This window comes from Panthera uncia (assembly GCF_023721935.1).
Source record: "Panthera uncia isolate 11264 chromosome A1 unlocalized genomic scaffold, Puncia_PCG_1.0 HiC_scaffold_17, whole genome shotgun sequence".
Lineage (NCBI taxonomy): Eukaryota > Metazoa > Chordata > Mammalia > Carnivora > Felidae > Panthera > Panthera uncia.
The window spans coordinates 85,730,485-85,745,519 of NW_026057577.1; the positions used below are offsets into that span (position 1 = coordinate 85,730,485).

Consider the following 15,035-nt stretch of genomic DNA (forward strand, 5'->3'; position numbering starts at 1 on the left):
TATTTCTTTATAATTGTATTTTTTATAAAACATATAAAAGGCACACTAATGCATTTTCCTTGTAGATAATGAAAAACAGATATGCCTGACTCATCACCAGCTGAATTATCACAAACTAAAAGTCACTACAGTATTAATTAGTGAGTTTTTACCATCTAGTCAAGGTAAAAACTTGCCTGTGAAGCCAGCTGTTCTGGGTGAATTCAAATATAACTTACGCAGAATAATTCCATTTTAACCTGGCTTGCCTAGATTACCTAGATTTGATTATATTTCAAATAAGCATTGCATCTTGAGAGGTTCAAACTTATTAAAATATCCCAGTAGTAACACAAGTCCCATCATGCATCACTGGCATCATAAACAAGTTACACTCTACTGATAATTCATTTTGTTTGGTTTTTTGTTTGTTTTACTTGGGATCTCACTTAAGCTCATATTAAAGTTTGTGTGTATATCGTCACCGGAGATGGCCCACCTATTCTAAAATGAAGGGGATACTAGCATGGGATGAAAGCAGTAACCATCAATGGCTAGAGAAAAACCACCCAGAAATAACTAAAAGCTAACTTTTGAACCACAGAAGGATAGCTCTCCAAGGGATCTTCTAAGATCTTCTAACATTCAAGTCATCGAATGTTTCCCTCCTTTTAAAGATGAGGGTGCTAAAGCCCAGAGAGGTGAACTGACTGTCCAAGGTCACACAGCTCCCCAGCGGAACAAATGATCCAGGTTTCCAGCCAATGCTCTTTTCCCTCCAAACTTTTTCTCCTTCCCATCCATGTTCTTTCGTGGAACAAACCCCCTATAGACCATGACTTTTCAGTGCAGTCAGGCAGAGAGACAGTGTGTGCAATGTGTGGAGGCATCATCCCGACTCCTGGCTCAAGCCAGGCCCCACACGCCTGAACACTTCTTGAATCCATCCGCTTCTCCCCACTCCACCACCACTGCCCCTACCAGGCCTGTCCTCTCCTGTGACCACTGCCACAACCCCCCTGTGGCCTTCCCACCTCCTCCATGCCCTTTTCAGGTAAGCTCTCCAAGCAGGATCCTGAGGAAGGGCCTAGTAAATAAATCAATTCTGTCACTCTCCTGCTTTGAGGCCCTTAGGAGAAAATCCAAAATCTGTAATGAGATCTACACAGCACCGCCTGGCCGGGAACCTGTCACCCTGCCCATGCCACCCATTTCACAGACTGTCCTCTGGTCTGTCTTCACACCAGGGTATCAGACTAACAGCCCCTCGTCAGGGTAGCTCAGCGTGTGGGCCGTTACTCTTTCCTCTGCTTTGTAACGTTCTTCCTCCTATCTTCCAGCCTCTTCCTCCATACTGCCTCTCTCTCACACGTGTGCACATACACACACGTGCACACACACCTCTCACATGGGTAACTCTTCATGTCAAGCCGCAGTTGCCATTTGACTCCCTTGGGGTAGCTTTGCCGCCCCCCCACCTCCCGCTTCAGCAGTCCCTCCTTCCCACACCTGCCTTGTTCCTTCCGCCACTATTATTCCTTTGCCTCCAACTCACGCTTTCATGATGGTTGTTAGTTATATTTACTTGTGGAAAGGTCTTCCTTAATTGGACTGCAAGTTCTGGGAGAGGTCGAGGCATGTGTGCCCAGGTCTTAGTACCACGTGGGCATGTAGTGCAGACTCAGTAAATGTGTACTGAATGAAACAATGGATCAGGAAATAGACCATAGATTTTTAAAGTCTGACACACCTGAAGTGCCCCCTTTTTAAAGTGCCCCCTTTCTTACAACCTACAGGTGTGACCTTGGGCTTGTTATCTAATCTCTCTACTTTAGTTTTCTTTTCTGGGATGATACAGTACCTTTGTCTAGATTATTGTGAGACTTAAGGATATATAATGCATGTTAACTAACTACCGTCAACTAACTCCATAACAGTTCCTTTACTTTCTTTTCATCTCTAATGAAAATTAAGTGGATAAGAGCATTAGCTGGGGCGCCTGGGTGGCGCAGTCGGTTAAGCGTCCGACTTCAGCCAGGTCACGATCTCGCGGTCCGTGAGTTCGAGCCCCGCGTCGGGCTCTGGGCTGATGGCCCGGAGCCTGGAGCCTGTTTCCGATTCTGTGTCTCCCTCTCTCTCTGCCCCTCCCCCGTTCATGCTCTGTCTCTCTCTGTCCCAAAAATAAATAAAAAAATGTTGAAAAAAAAATAAAAATAAAAAAAAAAAAAAAAAAAGAGCATTAGCTGTGATATTCCTTCGTTCGGCTAATTTTTTTAAGTTTATTTATTTTGAAAGACAGGGTGAGTGGGGGAGGGGAAGAGAAAGGAAAGAGAGAATCCCAAGCAGGCTCCACACTGTCTGGGCAGAGCCAGATGTGGGGCTCAAACCCACAAAACTGCGAGATCATGAACCTGAGCCAAAACCTAGAGCTGGATGCTCAACCAATTGAGCCACCCAGGCACTCCTCAGCTAATTTTTCCTTAATTAATTTATTTTACTTTGAGAGAGAGAGAGAGAGAGAGCACACGTGCACAAGTGGGGGAGGGGCAGAGAGAGAGAATCCCAAGCAGGCTCCACATTGTCAGCGCAGAGCCTGATGCAGGGCTTGAACTCATGGATCGTGAGATCATGACCTGAGCTGACATCAAGAGTTGGATGCTTAACTGACTGAGCCACCCAGGCACCTCCATCCAGCTAAGTCTTACCTTTGAGCTAATAAATTTATGAAACTTCAGAACTAACAGAGTCCTTGAGTACCACAGCTGTGTACTTACCAGAAGAACCTGCATCTGTTCTGATAACAGCAGGGGAACAGTGCCAACACATGGTGGAGTCAGGTTGTGAGGGGAGCTGTCGGATCAAGGCAAGGCTTTGGGTTTGAATCTTGGCAGGATCACCGGGTCTCTCTGACCTTAAGCAAGTTTAACAATTCAGTGCATCAGTATCTTCAGATGTAAAGATTAATGCTGACATGTGGAATTTGGGGGAACATTCTGAATTTCAGTAAATTCTTTGTATTTTCATGAGGATGAGGATGGTAATGATGAGGAGGAGGAAAAGGACCATTGAAAAATGGGAGGGAAATAATATTGTGAATTGTTGCTAAGGATTAGGTGCCATTTACATAAAATTATTAGGACATGTATCCCACAGGTTATAGGGGGACTGCAATCAGATTTTTACTTCCTTCTGCACATTCATTTTCCTTAACCACCTGTGCCTCCCACCACCTCCTCTCAGAGTTTTAGCCCAAACAACCTCACATCTCTACCCTCTACAAATTCTGTCTCTTATCCCAAACACACACTTCTTTGCAAATTTTACAGAAAAGAAGTAAAAGGAGAACCAGGTATGTGTTCTTCATTTGAGTTGCTGCCTGATTTGTGTTAGCCTGTGTTCAGTTCTTCTTACCTTATCAGAGTTAGGAAGACCTTAGGCCTACGACACCAAAAGCCCCTCATTTGCCACATGCGCAGACTGAAGGCCAGGGGAGTTGACGGACTGCCACGGAGGCGCTGTGGTAGAGTAGCCACAAAATGAGCTCTGAGGTAAGACAGACCTGAGTTTGCACACAGCCTCCACCAATTATAAGTTGTCCGACCTTAGGTAAGGCACTACATCTTTCTGAGCTTCCTCTCATCCCTCATTTATGAATTGGAGCTAATAGTTCCAAGTTGATAAGGTCATGGAAAGAATTATATGAATTTTAAAACATTTTTATATGCACATAAGAGTGTATTTACAAAGGAATGAAGGTGGAAATGAGGTCATATAAGAAAAGGGCCTAGGAGAATGTCCACAGGGACTCAGTTAGTATGTGGGTCTTTGTCTAGGGTCACAAAAGTAGGTAAGAGATGTAACTGGGCTTGAACATGCCTCCTAACTCCAAATAGTCTCTGCCTCATTCCAGGTCACCCCTTCTGAGCCCAGGGCCAGAGATTATTTTGGTTGTTGATCTCCCTGGCAGTTTATTATCTGCTCATCCTCAGGGGTCAACCTCCAGAATGGTCTGCCATGGGTTGAATTCAGTCCTTTAAACAAATCATGCCCCTAAACCACTGACACCTTTGCTTTGATTCTAAATAGGCTTTTACTCCAGCACTTGGCTTATTCCTTCAAAACCCTGAAGGTATTAGAAAGAATGAACTTTATCAGAGTCATGGGATAAGAGTAAGGACTATGGTACTGTCCCTTTGATGCCATTTAATCCCCATAGAAGACATGATGGATGCACGATGATACTATCTCCACTGAGATACAACAAATTCTGAATTCTTTTTTTTTTTAACGTTTTTATTTATTTTTGAGACAGAGAGAGATAGAGCATGAACAGGGGAGGGTCAGAGAGAAAGGGAGACACAGAATCTGAAACAGGCTCCAGGCTCTGAACTGTCAGCACAGAGCCCGACACGGGGCTCAAACCCACAAACTGCGAGATCGTGACCTGAGCTGAAGTCGGACACTTAGCCGACTGAGTCACCCAGGCTCCCCAACAAGTTCTGAATTCTAAGTGGTATGAAGTACAGCCTAGAATTATTCAGATGCTGGTTCTCCTTCAGACAGCTTCCAGTCCACAGGCAAGCCAGGACCTGTTTCTTTAACCTCCCTTGGAAAACTGTCTGCAAGTTTAGGCTCTTAGCTGGTACACACCACTGTCTTCTCAGACCCCCTCAGCCGCTGCTACCTGAAGCTATCAGTACAGTGACTACTGACGGCTTAAAAGCTTTTTTTTTTTAAATGTATATTTCATGGTATTGCTAGGAAAATAGAAGTTCACAAGCTGAGGGGCAAGCCATAAAAAAATCTCCCTAAGAAATCTATGGTTCTTTATCATTTCAGGTTAGAAAATTAATTGTTTTGGATCCTAAGAAACGGCTGACTACTTTCCAAGCTCTCCAGCACCCATGGGTCACAGGCAAAGCAGCTAATTTTGTACACATGGATACTGCTCAAAAGAAGCTCCAAGAATTCAATGCCCGACGCAAGCTTAAGGTAAGATTTGTAGATTTGTTTTGTTCTGTTAAAAAAAAAAATCTCTCTCTTAGCTTGAACTATTAAAGATAATTCCACTATTCTTCATCTAATTATATTATTTATCTCCTATGGTACCAGGGAAAATCCTGCTTTGAAATCCCAACAATGTAAAGCCACTGACAGTCATGTTATTCTCTCTTAAGAATTCATTATTGGGGCACCTGGGTGGCTCAGTCGGTTAAGTGTACAACTTCAGCTCAGGTCATGATCTCGCAGTCCATGAGTTCAAGCCCTGTGTCGGGCTCTTTGCTGATAGCTCAGAGCCTGGAGCCTGCTTCAGATTCTGTGTCTCCCTCTTTCTCTGTCCCTTCCCCACTCATGCTCTCACTCTCTCTCTCTCTCTCTCTCTCCCCCCCCCCCCAGAAATAAATAAGCATTAAAAATTTTTAAAAGAATTCATTATTAATAAAGGGAAATGTGTTATATGTTGAGATTTACTCACCAAACACATTATCACTGCTACTCATATAATCGTGACTGAACTGCTTAAACAGCATTGCTCAGGAAACTGGTACTTATTCAGAAAGTTTTCTTTCTGAATATGTGAAAATTGGGAAACTTTTAAAAACTATAATGTAGTGTAGATAAATTACAATACTTGGTAAAAATTAAAATACAATTAACCTTTGAACAATCCTGGGTTTAGGGGCACCAAACTCCTCAACACAGTTGATCTACCTATAACTTTTGGCTCCCCCAAAACTTAATCACTAATAGCCTACTGTTGACTGGTAGCCTTAGAGATAACAGTCAATTAATGCATAGTTTTTATGTTCAATGTTTTATGTACTATATTCTTACAATAATACCTAATTTTTTTCTTAACATTTCGGGTATTTCTAGGCTACATACTTCATCTGTGAGTTTTTTCAAATTGTTGAAAATCTCCAAAAAACTTTTCAATGCATCTATTGAAAAAAATCTGCATGTAAATGGACCCTTGCAATTCAAACGCATGTTGTTCACGTGTCAACTGTAATTCATGTGATACAGAAAACTGTCCAAAATATATCTTTTTATAGAATATACATAGAAGATATATTAGATGCTTTTCTCTTACATAATGGTGTTTAGGACTGACTGTATATCCAGAGAATTTCAGAGAACAGCTGAAGGTCAAAAATAACGTTCAATTCAGCCATCACTTACAGGCTGATAAAGACTAAATGAACCTTAAGGGCTCTGTGGTCAAATTGATCTGAAATACTATGGATTAAATAACTTTGACTGAACCCAGGACTTCTCAAACAAACCTAACCATGGAATTCTTTTGTCACATAATACTAGTGTTCCATGAAACAAATACTTTAGGAAACAAAGTCCAAAATATTTGAAAATAGGTTATCCATGGGCAAACATGTTTACTCAAGCTTTCACTGGTCCAGATGATTAAATACTCTAGCTTGGGATTAAAGAGATTTTTCTGTTTATGCTCCAAACAAGTTTTCATTCAACCATCTTGGAATAATAAATATGTCTGGAACATGCAAAGCTGAGATGGAGCTCTGATTGGGGATTTTAAGTGCAGGTGACACCTGACACTTCTCTGTTTCTAATCAGGCAGCAGTGAAGGCCGTGGTGGCCTCTTCCCGGCTGGGAAGCGCCAGCAGCAGCCACAGCAGCATCCAAGAGAGCCAGAAGGCCGGCCATGCACCTTCTTCGATTCAGGATGGCAGTGAAGATGTTAAAGCTATCTCAGAAGGAGAGGAAGTTCAAGGAAGTGGGGCCCCAGTGGCAGTTGAGCGGGCAGAGGCTGAGCTGATGAAGGTACAGGCTGTAGAAGAAGTTAAAGATGCTGATATAAGTGCTGCCAAGGCCACCAGTGCGGTGCCCAAAGCACTAGAAGATGGGACAAAGGTGGCTGACCCAGAAATCGAGGAGGGCCTAGTAGAGGAGAAGCTGAAGACCTCGGAGGAAGCAGCAGCCTCCAAACAAGAGCAAGAAAACCCGGCTGTGGTATTTGGAGCTCAGCAGAATGATGTGATCCTGCCAGAGTACTGATTTGGCTTCTTTCCAGTCGGGAGGCCAAATGCGGGCACTTTGTATGTTTTGTCCTTCAGCAAGGAAGATGTGGAAGCATGATCTGCATTATAGTGATTCTGTTTTTTGAGGTGCAAAAAAAAATACATATATATCAGTTGGTAATCCTAATTTCATGCATGTGACTGCTTTATGAAAAAATAGTGTCTTCTGTGGTATGTAATGGATACCTAATGCTGATGAGTTAAATTTGAAATTTTGAGTAAACAACATACATTTTAAAAACATACATTTTCAGGGACCAGTAGCATACATTTGAAGTAACTTGTAACACATTGTTTTTGCTTTGAAAACCTAGCCATCATACATCCTTTGGATTTCTTCACAAGGCAGTAATTCCTTTGGACTGTTGCTCAATATTAGGTAATGCTATAAGACATGTTCCCATGGCATTCACATTATACTTTTCAGTGTGTTCAAACTGTTTACAAGGAGATGGTTATAGGGTGCAGTTTTATGGTACATATAAAAAATCCCACTTACAATGGTAAGAAGTTGAAGCATACTTAAGGGCCATGAAACAAAATGCCCTTAAAGCTTGTGTAGCAAATGCTTTCTAATTTTGTCCTTATTTATGCACACTATATTACTAATAACCAAAAATGTTCTATCACAAAATCCTGCCATTTTACAATCCTGGAGAAAGTATTTTACAGACCTCTGCTGAGAGATATATCCCTTCCTTCCCATGCTAATACAGTTTCTTTCTCATGGACAACTTAAGGTAGGCTAAAGAAACTGAGGGAAGAGAAGGAGCTAAGGCCTAGACCTAAACTAACAAAGGTTGACTGCTTGTCATTTTCAGATACAATTGGATTTATTCATGAGTTTGTACAACTTTAAAGACCGTGACATTTTTATGAATAAACTCTGTATTTACCGAGTTTCAAATATTCAGAAAAATCTACCCCACAGGCTGGTGCCAAAATATCTGAATAGAGTGAGAATAATATTCCATTATAAGATCATCCACTTTACTAGAGTAAGGAAACTTTTGTTTATGAAAGTCCTTTTTCCCTTCAGTTGATGATGAACTAGATACATTGCTTATGAACTAAAGATATTTCAGAAAATCTGGTATATCTTTTTCTCATACTTGGAATAGAAGTGCCCACATCTTACAATGTAGTTTTTTAGTTTCCATGCCAAGAAATTTAGGACAGTGCAACATTTTATTTGCCTTAAAAAACAAAAACAAAAACAAAAACAAAAAGAAACAAAGAAAAAGCACTGATTTCAAATCAGACTCACAAGAAGCTATAACATTAGACCTAATACTTCATTATGATTTTTTTTCAAAATATTTTTCTTTGATTTTTCATATGAACACTTTTCCCTTATAGAAACCACACCTAAATTCCAAGTACCTCATATTTCTTTCTAGTTTGAGATGAAGTGAACATTTTTATCAAATTATGCATCACAAATAGGTTTCCTCAGTTTTAAAAAAGGATTATTTTCAGAGACCAAAATATGGACAGTAAAAATGACTGTCACATAAAAATCTTCACCGAAAAAAGATCTTAAATTCTTTGGGCTCTTCCTCAAAACTGTCAAATTGGAAAATGAAATTAAATCTCTGGTTCCTGCGGGCTCCTGGACCTTGGTAGATATTCTGCTTTCCAAGCGCAAACCTTCCTTTACTACTGTTCTCATAAGAAGAAAAGGTAGGACTTCTCGTCATCCGTGGTTTAAGGGCCTGATGGGTCACCGACATGGACAGAGGAAAAAGCCCTTAAAAAGCACATCATCTGGGCTCAGAAGATTATTTTTTGTTTTTAGCTAGTTGAGAGTACTTATTTTCTCCCGTTTCTTTCCTTCCTTCTTTATTCTCTCAGAATTTCCAGGTTAGTAATTATAAAGGGCTCACTCTTTTTAATCTTTAAGAATGCCTTCTTCACTAAGCATTAACATTTCCATTTAAGAAGATCAATTGCCCGGTGAGCTTTTCCTAATGAGACTTAACAGGCAGATAGGGTCGTTGTCCCATATACTGGAAAAGGAAAGAAGAGAGGGAAATGGATCTTACTGGACAGTGGCATTGTTGGAACATCATTAGGCGTTGCCCTTCCGGGCCCCGTCCACCCCCACAGTGTTCCGAGGGAGGGCAGTCATTCTCTGATCCATCACTCAGGCTGACTGTGCTGCCTGTGGCCTGTGTTAACAGGAGCTCCAGCAGTAGCGGATGCGAAAGGCCAGTGTGTGTTTAAGAATTTACCCATTTAAATGAGTACCCATGCCTTTTCCTTGGTGAGTACTTGAACACCTGAGGGTGATTTCCTCTATTTTTTTTTTTTAACCTGTAAATTGCACTTTCTAAAGATTAACGGGAGTTTTAAATTTTGACTGTAAAAGATGAAGTCCTGATGATGCCAAAATAGTGACTAACTTTGTCATTTCAATGCAAAAACAAGTCAGACTTTCACAAAAATTGGTCATTTCAGCCAAAGGATTCAATCTAAGATTTAACAGAAATACAATCTGTTAGGATAATTAGATTAACCATTTTGAAAGAACAACAAACATTTATCTTCTTTATTTAAAAGAGATCTGTTATCTATCTCAAAGATTAACTTAGCTAGGGGCGCCTGGGTGGCTTAGTCCATTAAGCATCTGACTTCAGCTCAGGTCATGATCTCATGTTCATGAGTTCTAGCCCCACGTTGGACTCTGTGCTGACAGCTGAGAGCCTGGAGCCTGTTTTGAATTCTGTGTCTCCCTCTCTTTCTGCCCCTCCCCTGCTCATGCTCTCTCTCTCTCAAAAGTAAACATTAAAAAAAACAACAACAACCCCACAAAGATTACTTAGCTAAATAATGGTAGACTGTTGTAGAGAGAGCCTTAATTTGACAAACTCTTTCATAATGTTCCCTTTAATTAAGACAATATAGTCACAAAGCAAAAACATTAAGGTTATTTTAGCACAGAACAATAAATTCTGTTTTGCATTTTAGAGCTGACAGTTAATACATTATTGATTTTTGTTTCTCAAATAAGTTCAGATACATAGCATGAACTAGACTATTTTACCATGAAGAATTATGGTAATTATTATTTCTCACATTTAAAAAGTCTAGTCAGAATCCCACTGGGCTTTTCAGGCTGTAAGAGCTCATTTGCCCCACAAATACATAAATAAGGGAGAAATTAGAATAACATGGTTGTAGAAGTTATCATCTAGAACAAGTGCTATAATCCCAATGTATAATCAATATGAAAAATTATTGAGATATTTTGAATTTATTATTTTTATATTAAGTTTTAAAAATCAGGAGTATATATATATATGTTATACCTTTAGGACATCAAGTGCTCAATAGCCACACATGACTAGTGGCTAATGTTTTGGAACAAAACTGTTCCAGAGCGCACTTCTAAAGCAAAAATGACACATGAATTTCTATGCTTAGATTTGAGCTGCCTCAGTTTTCCATACTGATGAGTTGGTAGGAGGCCAAAAAGAAAATGTTTCCGAAATGTCACAGACCGAAATAAGTAAAAACTCTATTGGCCACATCTGCTTAATCATGTACTTCAAAGGAAGATTTCCCATCACGACTTTTAGAGAACAATGCCTTCCTGGGCATTGCAAAATTGTCTGTTTGCCACAGTCCCTCTAATCCCTCTCTGGGCCCTGGAATCTTGACTTCAGGCTCGAGTCTCCTGAGTACTGCCATAACATCAACAGTATTCTTGTGTATGAAACCATGTGTCCCCACTCAGGAGGGACTACACACAGACCCTTAATAGGATTTTTTAAGGCTGGACTGAGGTGGGCATCATTTTGTTACAGGCAATATTTCCTTCTACAAATCACCTGAACATACTAAATTCATGTGATGAAGATCATTTGGGGAGGGTGAGGATATCATCCCAGTAACCCCCAAAATAAGAATGACCGTTGGCTGGATCTTTTTAGATTTCCTCAGAACTGTTCAATCAACACTGCCATTATACATGGATTCAAAGACTTAGAATTTTCTTATATACTGCTATTTTAGAATAATCCTCAAAGTTCTATAGCCATGTTGAGTGGCAAACTTAAAAAAGAAAGGAATAGTTTGCCTATTACTGTGACCTCAATTACATAGTATTTAAAACATATTTTGTAATTTAGAATATCTAGCAACCCCTATTTCCAGTTTCACATGCAAGGTAACTTGGTGGATTGCCTACAGACCGAAGATTTAGAGAGAGCCATTTTGTTTCATAATTCAGTTTTTATTTCACAGAAGCATCTGGTTGCATTTCAAATTAGAAAAAAAAAAAGTAAATGCCAGAAAAGGCAAAGAGTAAAATTACTAAGCCATTTATTCTGTTTTAGGATTGTTCTTGCAAAGCAAATGCAAAAACAAACAAACAAAAACAAGAAAGAAAGAAAGAAAGAAAGAAAGAAAGAAAGAACAGAAAAACAAAAGTCAACGAAGTGAATCAGCACTCGGTTTTTCTGGATGAAGGTTAACTCCACGAAAAATTGAAATAAATATACCGAGCAGAGTCAATTACATAATTACAATGCCATTATGTAATTTATTGTCATTGTGGAGTATAGACTGGTTATGTAGTTCTGCTTTAGATGGTGCAAAGTTTCCAGACATAATAGGATTTGTAATATCCTTACAATCACTGTCTCTTAGGTCATATTCCAATTTCCTCAATGTTCATCGCAGATATGTTCCCGATTAGGGTCGTTGCTAATATTTGAGCATTTACTAGTTAAATACTGCTTAATGGCTAGACTGTGTGTCGCCCGTGATTTTTAAAAACATTATGTGCATGCAATTGCAATATTAATATTACAATATTCATAACTACATGATGAATAGAAATGTACCCAATAATTTTCTATACATTTTTTTCAAAGTCCTTTTCTCCCCTTGGCACAACTCAGGGTGAGTTTCTGGTTCCTTGACAAATAAGGGGGAAAAAAGACGACTGGAGAGAGATCAGCTACCCACCATGGTTACCAAGTTCATCATTTCCTCTTTCTACATTCTGATCTACTAAGGGCCAGTTTTTGTCATTATTACTCCTTTCAGATATCACCTGAGATCAGATAATGTAATCTCAGCTCACAAAGCCCAACCATTTATATACTTACCTTGGAGAGCAATAACAAACTTGACTAATTTATGTTGGCTTGTTTAAAATTCCAATTTTCATAAATGCTTGTGATATACTCTAGAGGATTTGATTGCATGATTTTAACTTCCTTCAAGACTCAGCCTTTTCCCTGTTACCTGGCCCAGAGGTCCACCTAGGGCAAGATGGAAGCCTTGAATGAGAGCGGACCATCTGACTCCTTCACAGGAATCAGACATTGCTCAGAAGACACTAGGCATCTGACCTGGCTGAGCTCAAATGAGCCAGATGGAAGGAAATCTCTTCCCATGCTCTGACTGAAACTGATGCTGTTTGAATACTGGTATATTGCTATTATTCAGTATGAAAAAATGGGATTCCACGAGTCAGTTACTCTTCCCTGTGTCTTGGTTTGCTACCACTTGTCCCAAATCAATGTTTTGCTTCATCCTTCTGGCCATCAGGCTGCCCTCTAGGCTTGTGAGATCTGCTAAAACCCTGGAAGGAGTATCCCAGACTGGTTGGAGAAATGTGGGGCCCTTGGTGGCCCACAATTTAGTTTGAAACTCTAAGCAGCAATGCTAAGACTACAAAATCATGCTTGTTATTAATAGTTGTTTTCAGCACATTTTGAAGATTGACCTGGAAAACCCATGGATACGGAATATTTATATCTGTGTAATTTTTGTTGTGACTCATTGTTAAAAATGACATATTTAATCTTCAGTCAGTTAAAATACTATTTTCCATTTAAAATACTATTTTGGGGTATTCAAATACAATAGGCTTCACATTAGAATTTTTGAAAGCTATTGTTTTTCCCTAAGTGCTCTCACTCTGATAATCAGTTGTAGAAACCTTTCTTTGTCCTTTCCTTGTTACATGTATAGTAGTTAATCTGGTTTGTAAAAGATACAAGTAAGTATGACTATAAATTGAAAACTGTCATCTTATAGCTGCTCCCTGTTAACCTGACCTATTTTATCGTCTATCATGCAGCGACTTACATTAGCATAGAGTACAAATAACATATTCACGAGTTATGATTTTGTTTACATTTTTATCGTCCAGGTTCTTACGTTAGAAGTTCCCAAGGTGTTTCTATTCGTACATCCTTAGTCTCAGTATTATTTTCATGGTCTTCCCAAAGCCAAAAGAATTATCTAACATGTCCATTTATTAAGTATTTAGGTCCAAACAACATAATAGTAGTATTGCATTCCCTATCTGATAGATGTTGCTGTGTTTCCCTTGAAAATTTAAAATTTCTTGTGAGTTCACTGAGTGGGAACAGCAGACAGGGGTTTAAAAAGGTTCAAGTAATTCCTTATGCCCAATGAACTAAGCGTATCAGGCAAAAGATATTATTAGTAGTAAATGAGTTAGAAGCTAATGTTTATACTTTCTTATTTGAATATCGATGATCATTCTTTTATCTATGGTCTTTATGATATACACATAAAACTTATATGTGCATTTTTTAAAAAAGCAATTTCCACATAATAGCCCAAGGAAATAAATTTAAATTTCCAAAGAATAATTTTCAGGAATCAGGCAAACTATGGTTCACAGACCAAATCCACCAGAAGCCTGTTTTTATAAATAAAGTTTTTATTGGAACATGACCATGCTCATTTATTTACATATTGTCTGGTTGCTTTCATGCTACTAGAACAGAGTTGAGAAGTTTCAACAGAGAGAACTGGATAGCCCAGCAAAGCGTAACATGTCTATCTGGCTCTCTACAGAAAAAAAACCTGATGACCCTGGCCTATCATGGCACCCATGCTTTTTTGCGAACATCTGAGAGATTTCCATGACTTTCCTCTACTTCACGTAAGGCTCTAATTCCCAGAGGAAGCTAGGAGAGCTTTGTCTCACAACAGAGCAGATTGTCTCACAACAATAATTGTGCTGTCTGTACAACTTAACACTGAAGTATCCCTACAGAACTAAAAATTCCAAATGGCATCATTCCTGAAAAAAATTAATTTAGAATATGAATTGGCTTTGTTCAGAGAGGAATTAAAAAAGATTTCTAGCATTTTGAGCATGTTTTAGAAATGTGATCCTTATATTTAAAATCACGTAAATGACATCTTACACTGATACTTGCTCACATTTAAGTCGGTCTTCAGCTGTTACTTCAGTAAACTAAGAAGTAACAGAGCCTTTGGTTTTGAATCCTTCAGAATATTCTTAAGTAATTTATAACAACTGGGTTTTCATTCAACCAGTTTTAGTAAATAATATGCTTTATTATGTGGCTTTCTATGACAATAACTTGCTCACCAATAGCTCACTGACAGGCAAACAGCCATTTCTTTTATGTAAGGAAACTACTTTCCAATCCCCATGTTTTTCTGAGGATATTCTGAGAGATAGTTCATTTCTTTCAAAAGAGAGGGCCTTGAATAAATGCTTGCTTTTACTTTTCTTACATATTTAGAAATCCAAGAAGGGCCCTTCTCTTAGTCTATTTCTGTCACAGAGAAATGATTCATTTCACAATATCTGCCTTAAGGGAAGCAGGTAACCCAGATACTGAGAAATGTAGGTATGCGTGACCTTTGTTGACTTTGAACATCTGTCGCCAAAGGTTACAAATGAGATATTGAGTAGAAGACCTATTATCAGCCTATTATTAGGAATATCCAAACTTCTGTCATGATTCTAACTAAATACTATACTGCTTTCTTTAAAGCGCTGCAGTAATTAATCATATGATGTGCCGCTGGGATACACTGGACTCAGGAGAAAAGAGATCACTTGCCTGCCACTTCCTCACAGCTCATGTGCAAGACGGAGACTCTACTGGACAGGAGAGGCAAGACATAAAGATTAGGATTTCACACTCCCACCTCCCCATTTTTATTGATTGGTCAGAGCTTGAAGGCAGT

The 15,035-nt window shown here is 39.2% G+C and overlaps 1 protein-coding gene across 1 annotated transcript in view; it reads left to right on the forward strand.

Annotated features, from left to right (window-relative positions):
- Positions 1 to 11,379, forward strand: part of CAMK4 (calcium/calmodulin dependent protein kinase IV) — a 225,476-nt gene extending 214,097 nt beyond the window's left edge. The window contains exons 11-12 of the mRNA XM_049647708.1: positions 4,819 to 4,971; positions 6,574 to 11,379. Of these exons, the coding sequence (XP_049503665.1) occupies positions 4,819 to 4,971; positions 6,574 to 7,014 (594 nt within the window). The 3' untranslated portion in view covers positions 7,015 to 11,379. The remainder of the gene's footprint in view (positions 1 to 4,818; positions 4,972 to 6,573) is intronic.
- The last annotated feature ends 3,656 nt before the right edge of the window (positions 11,380 to 15,035 follow it).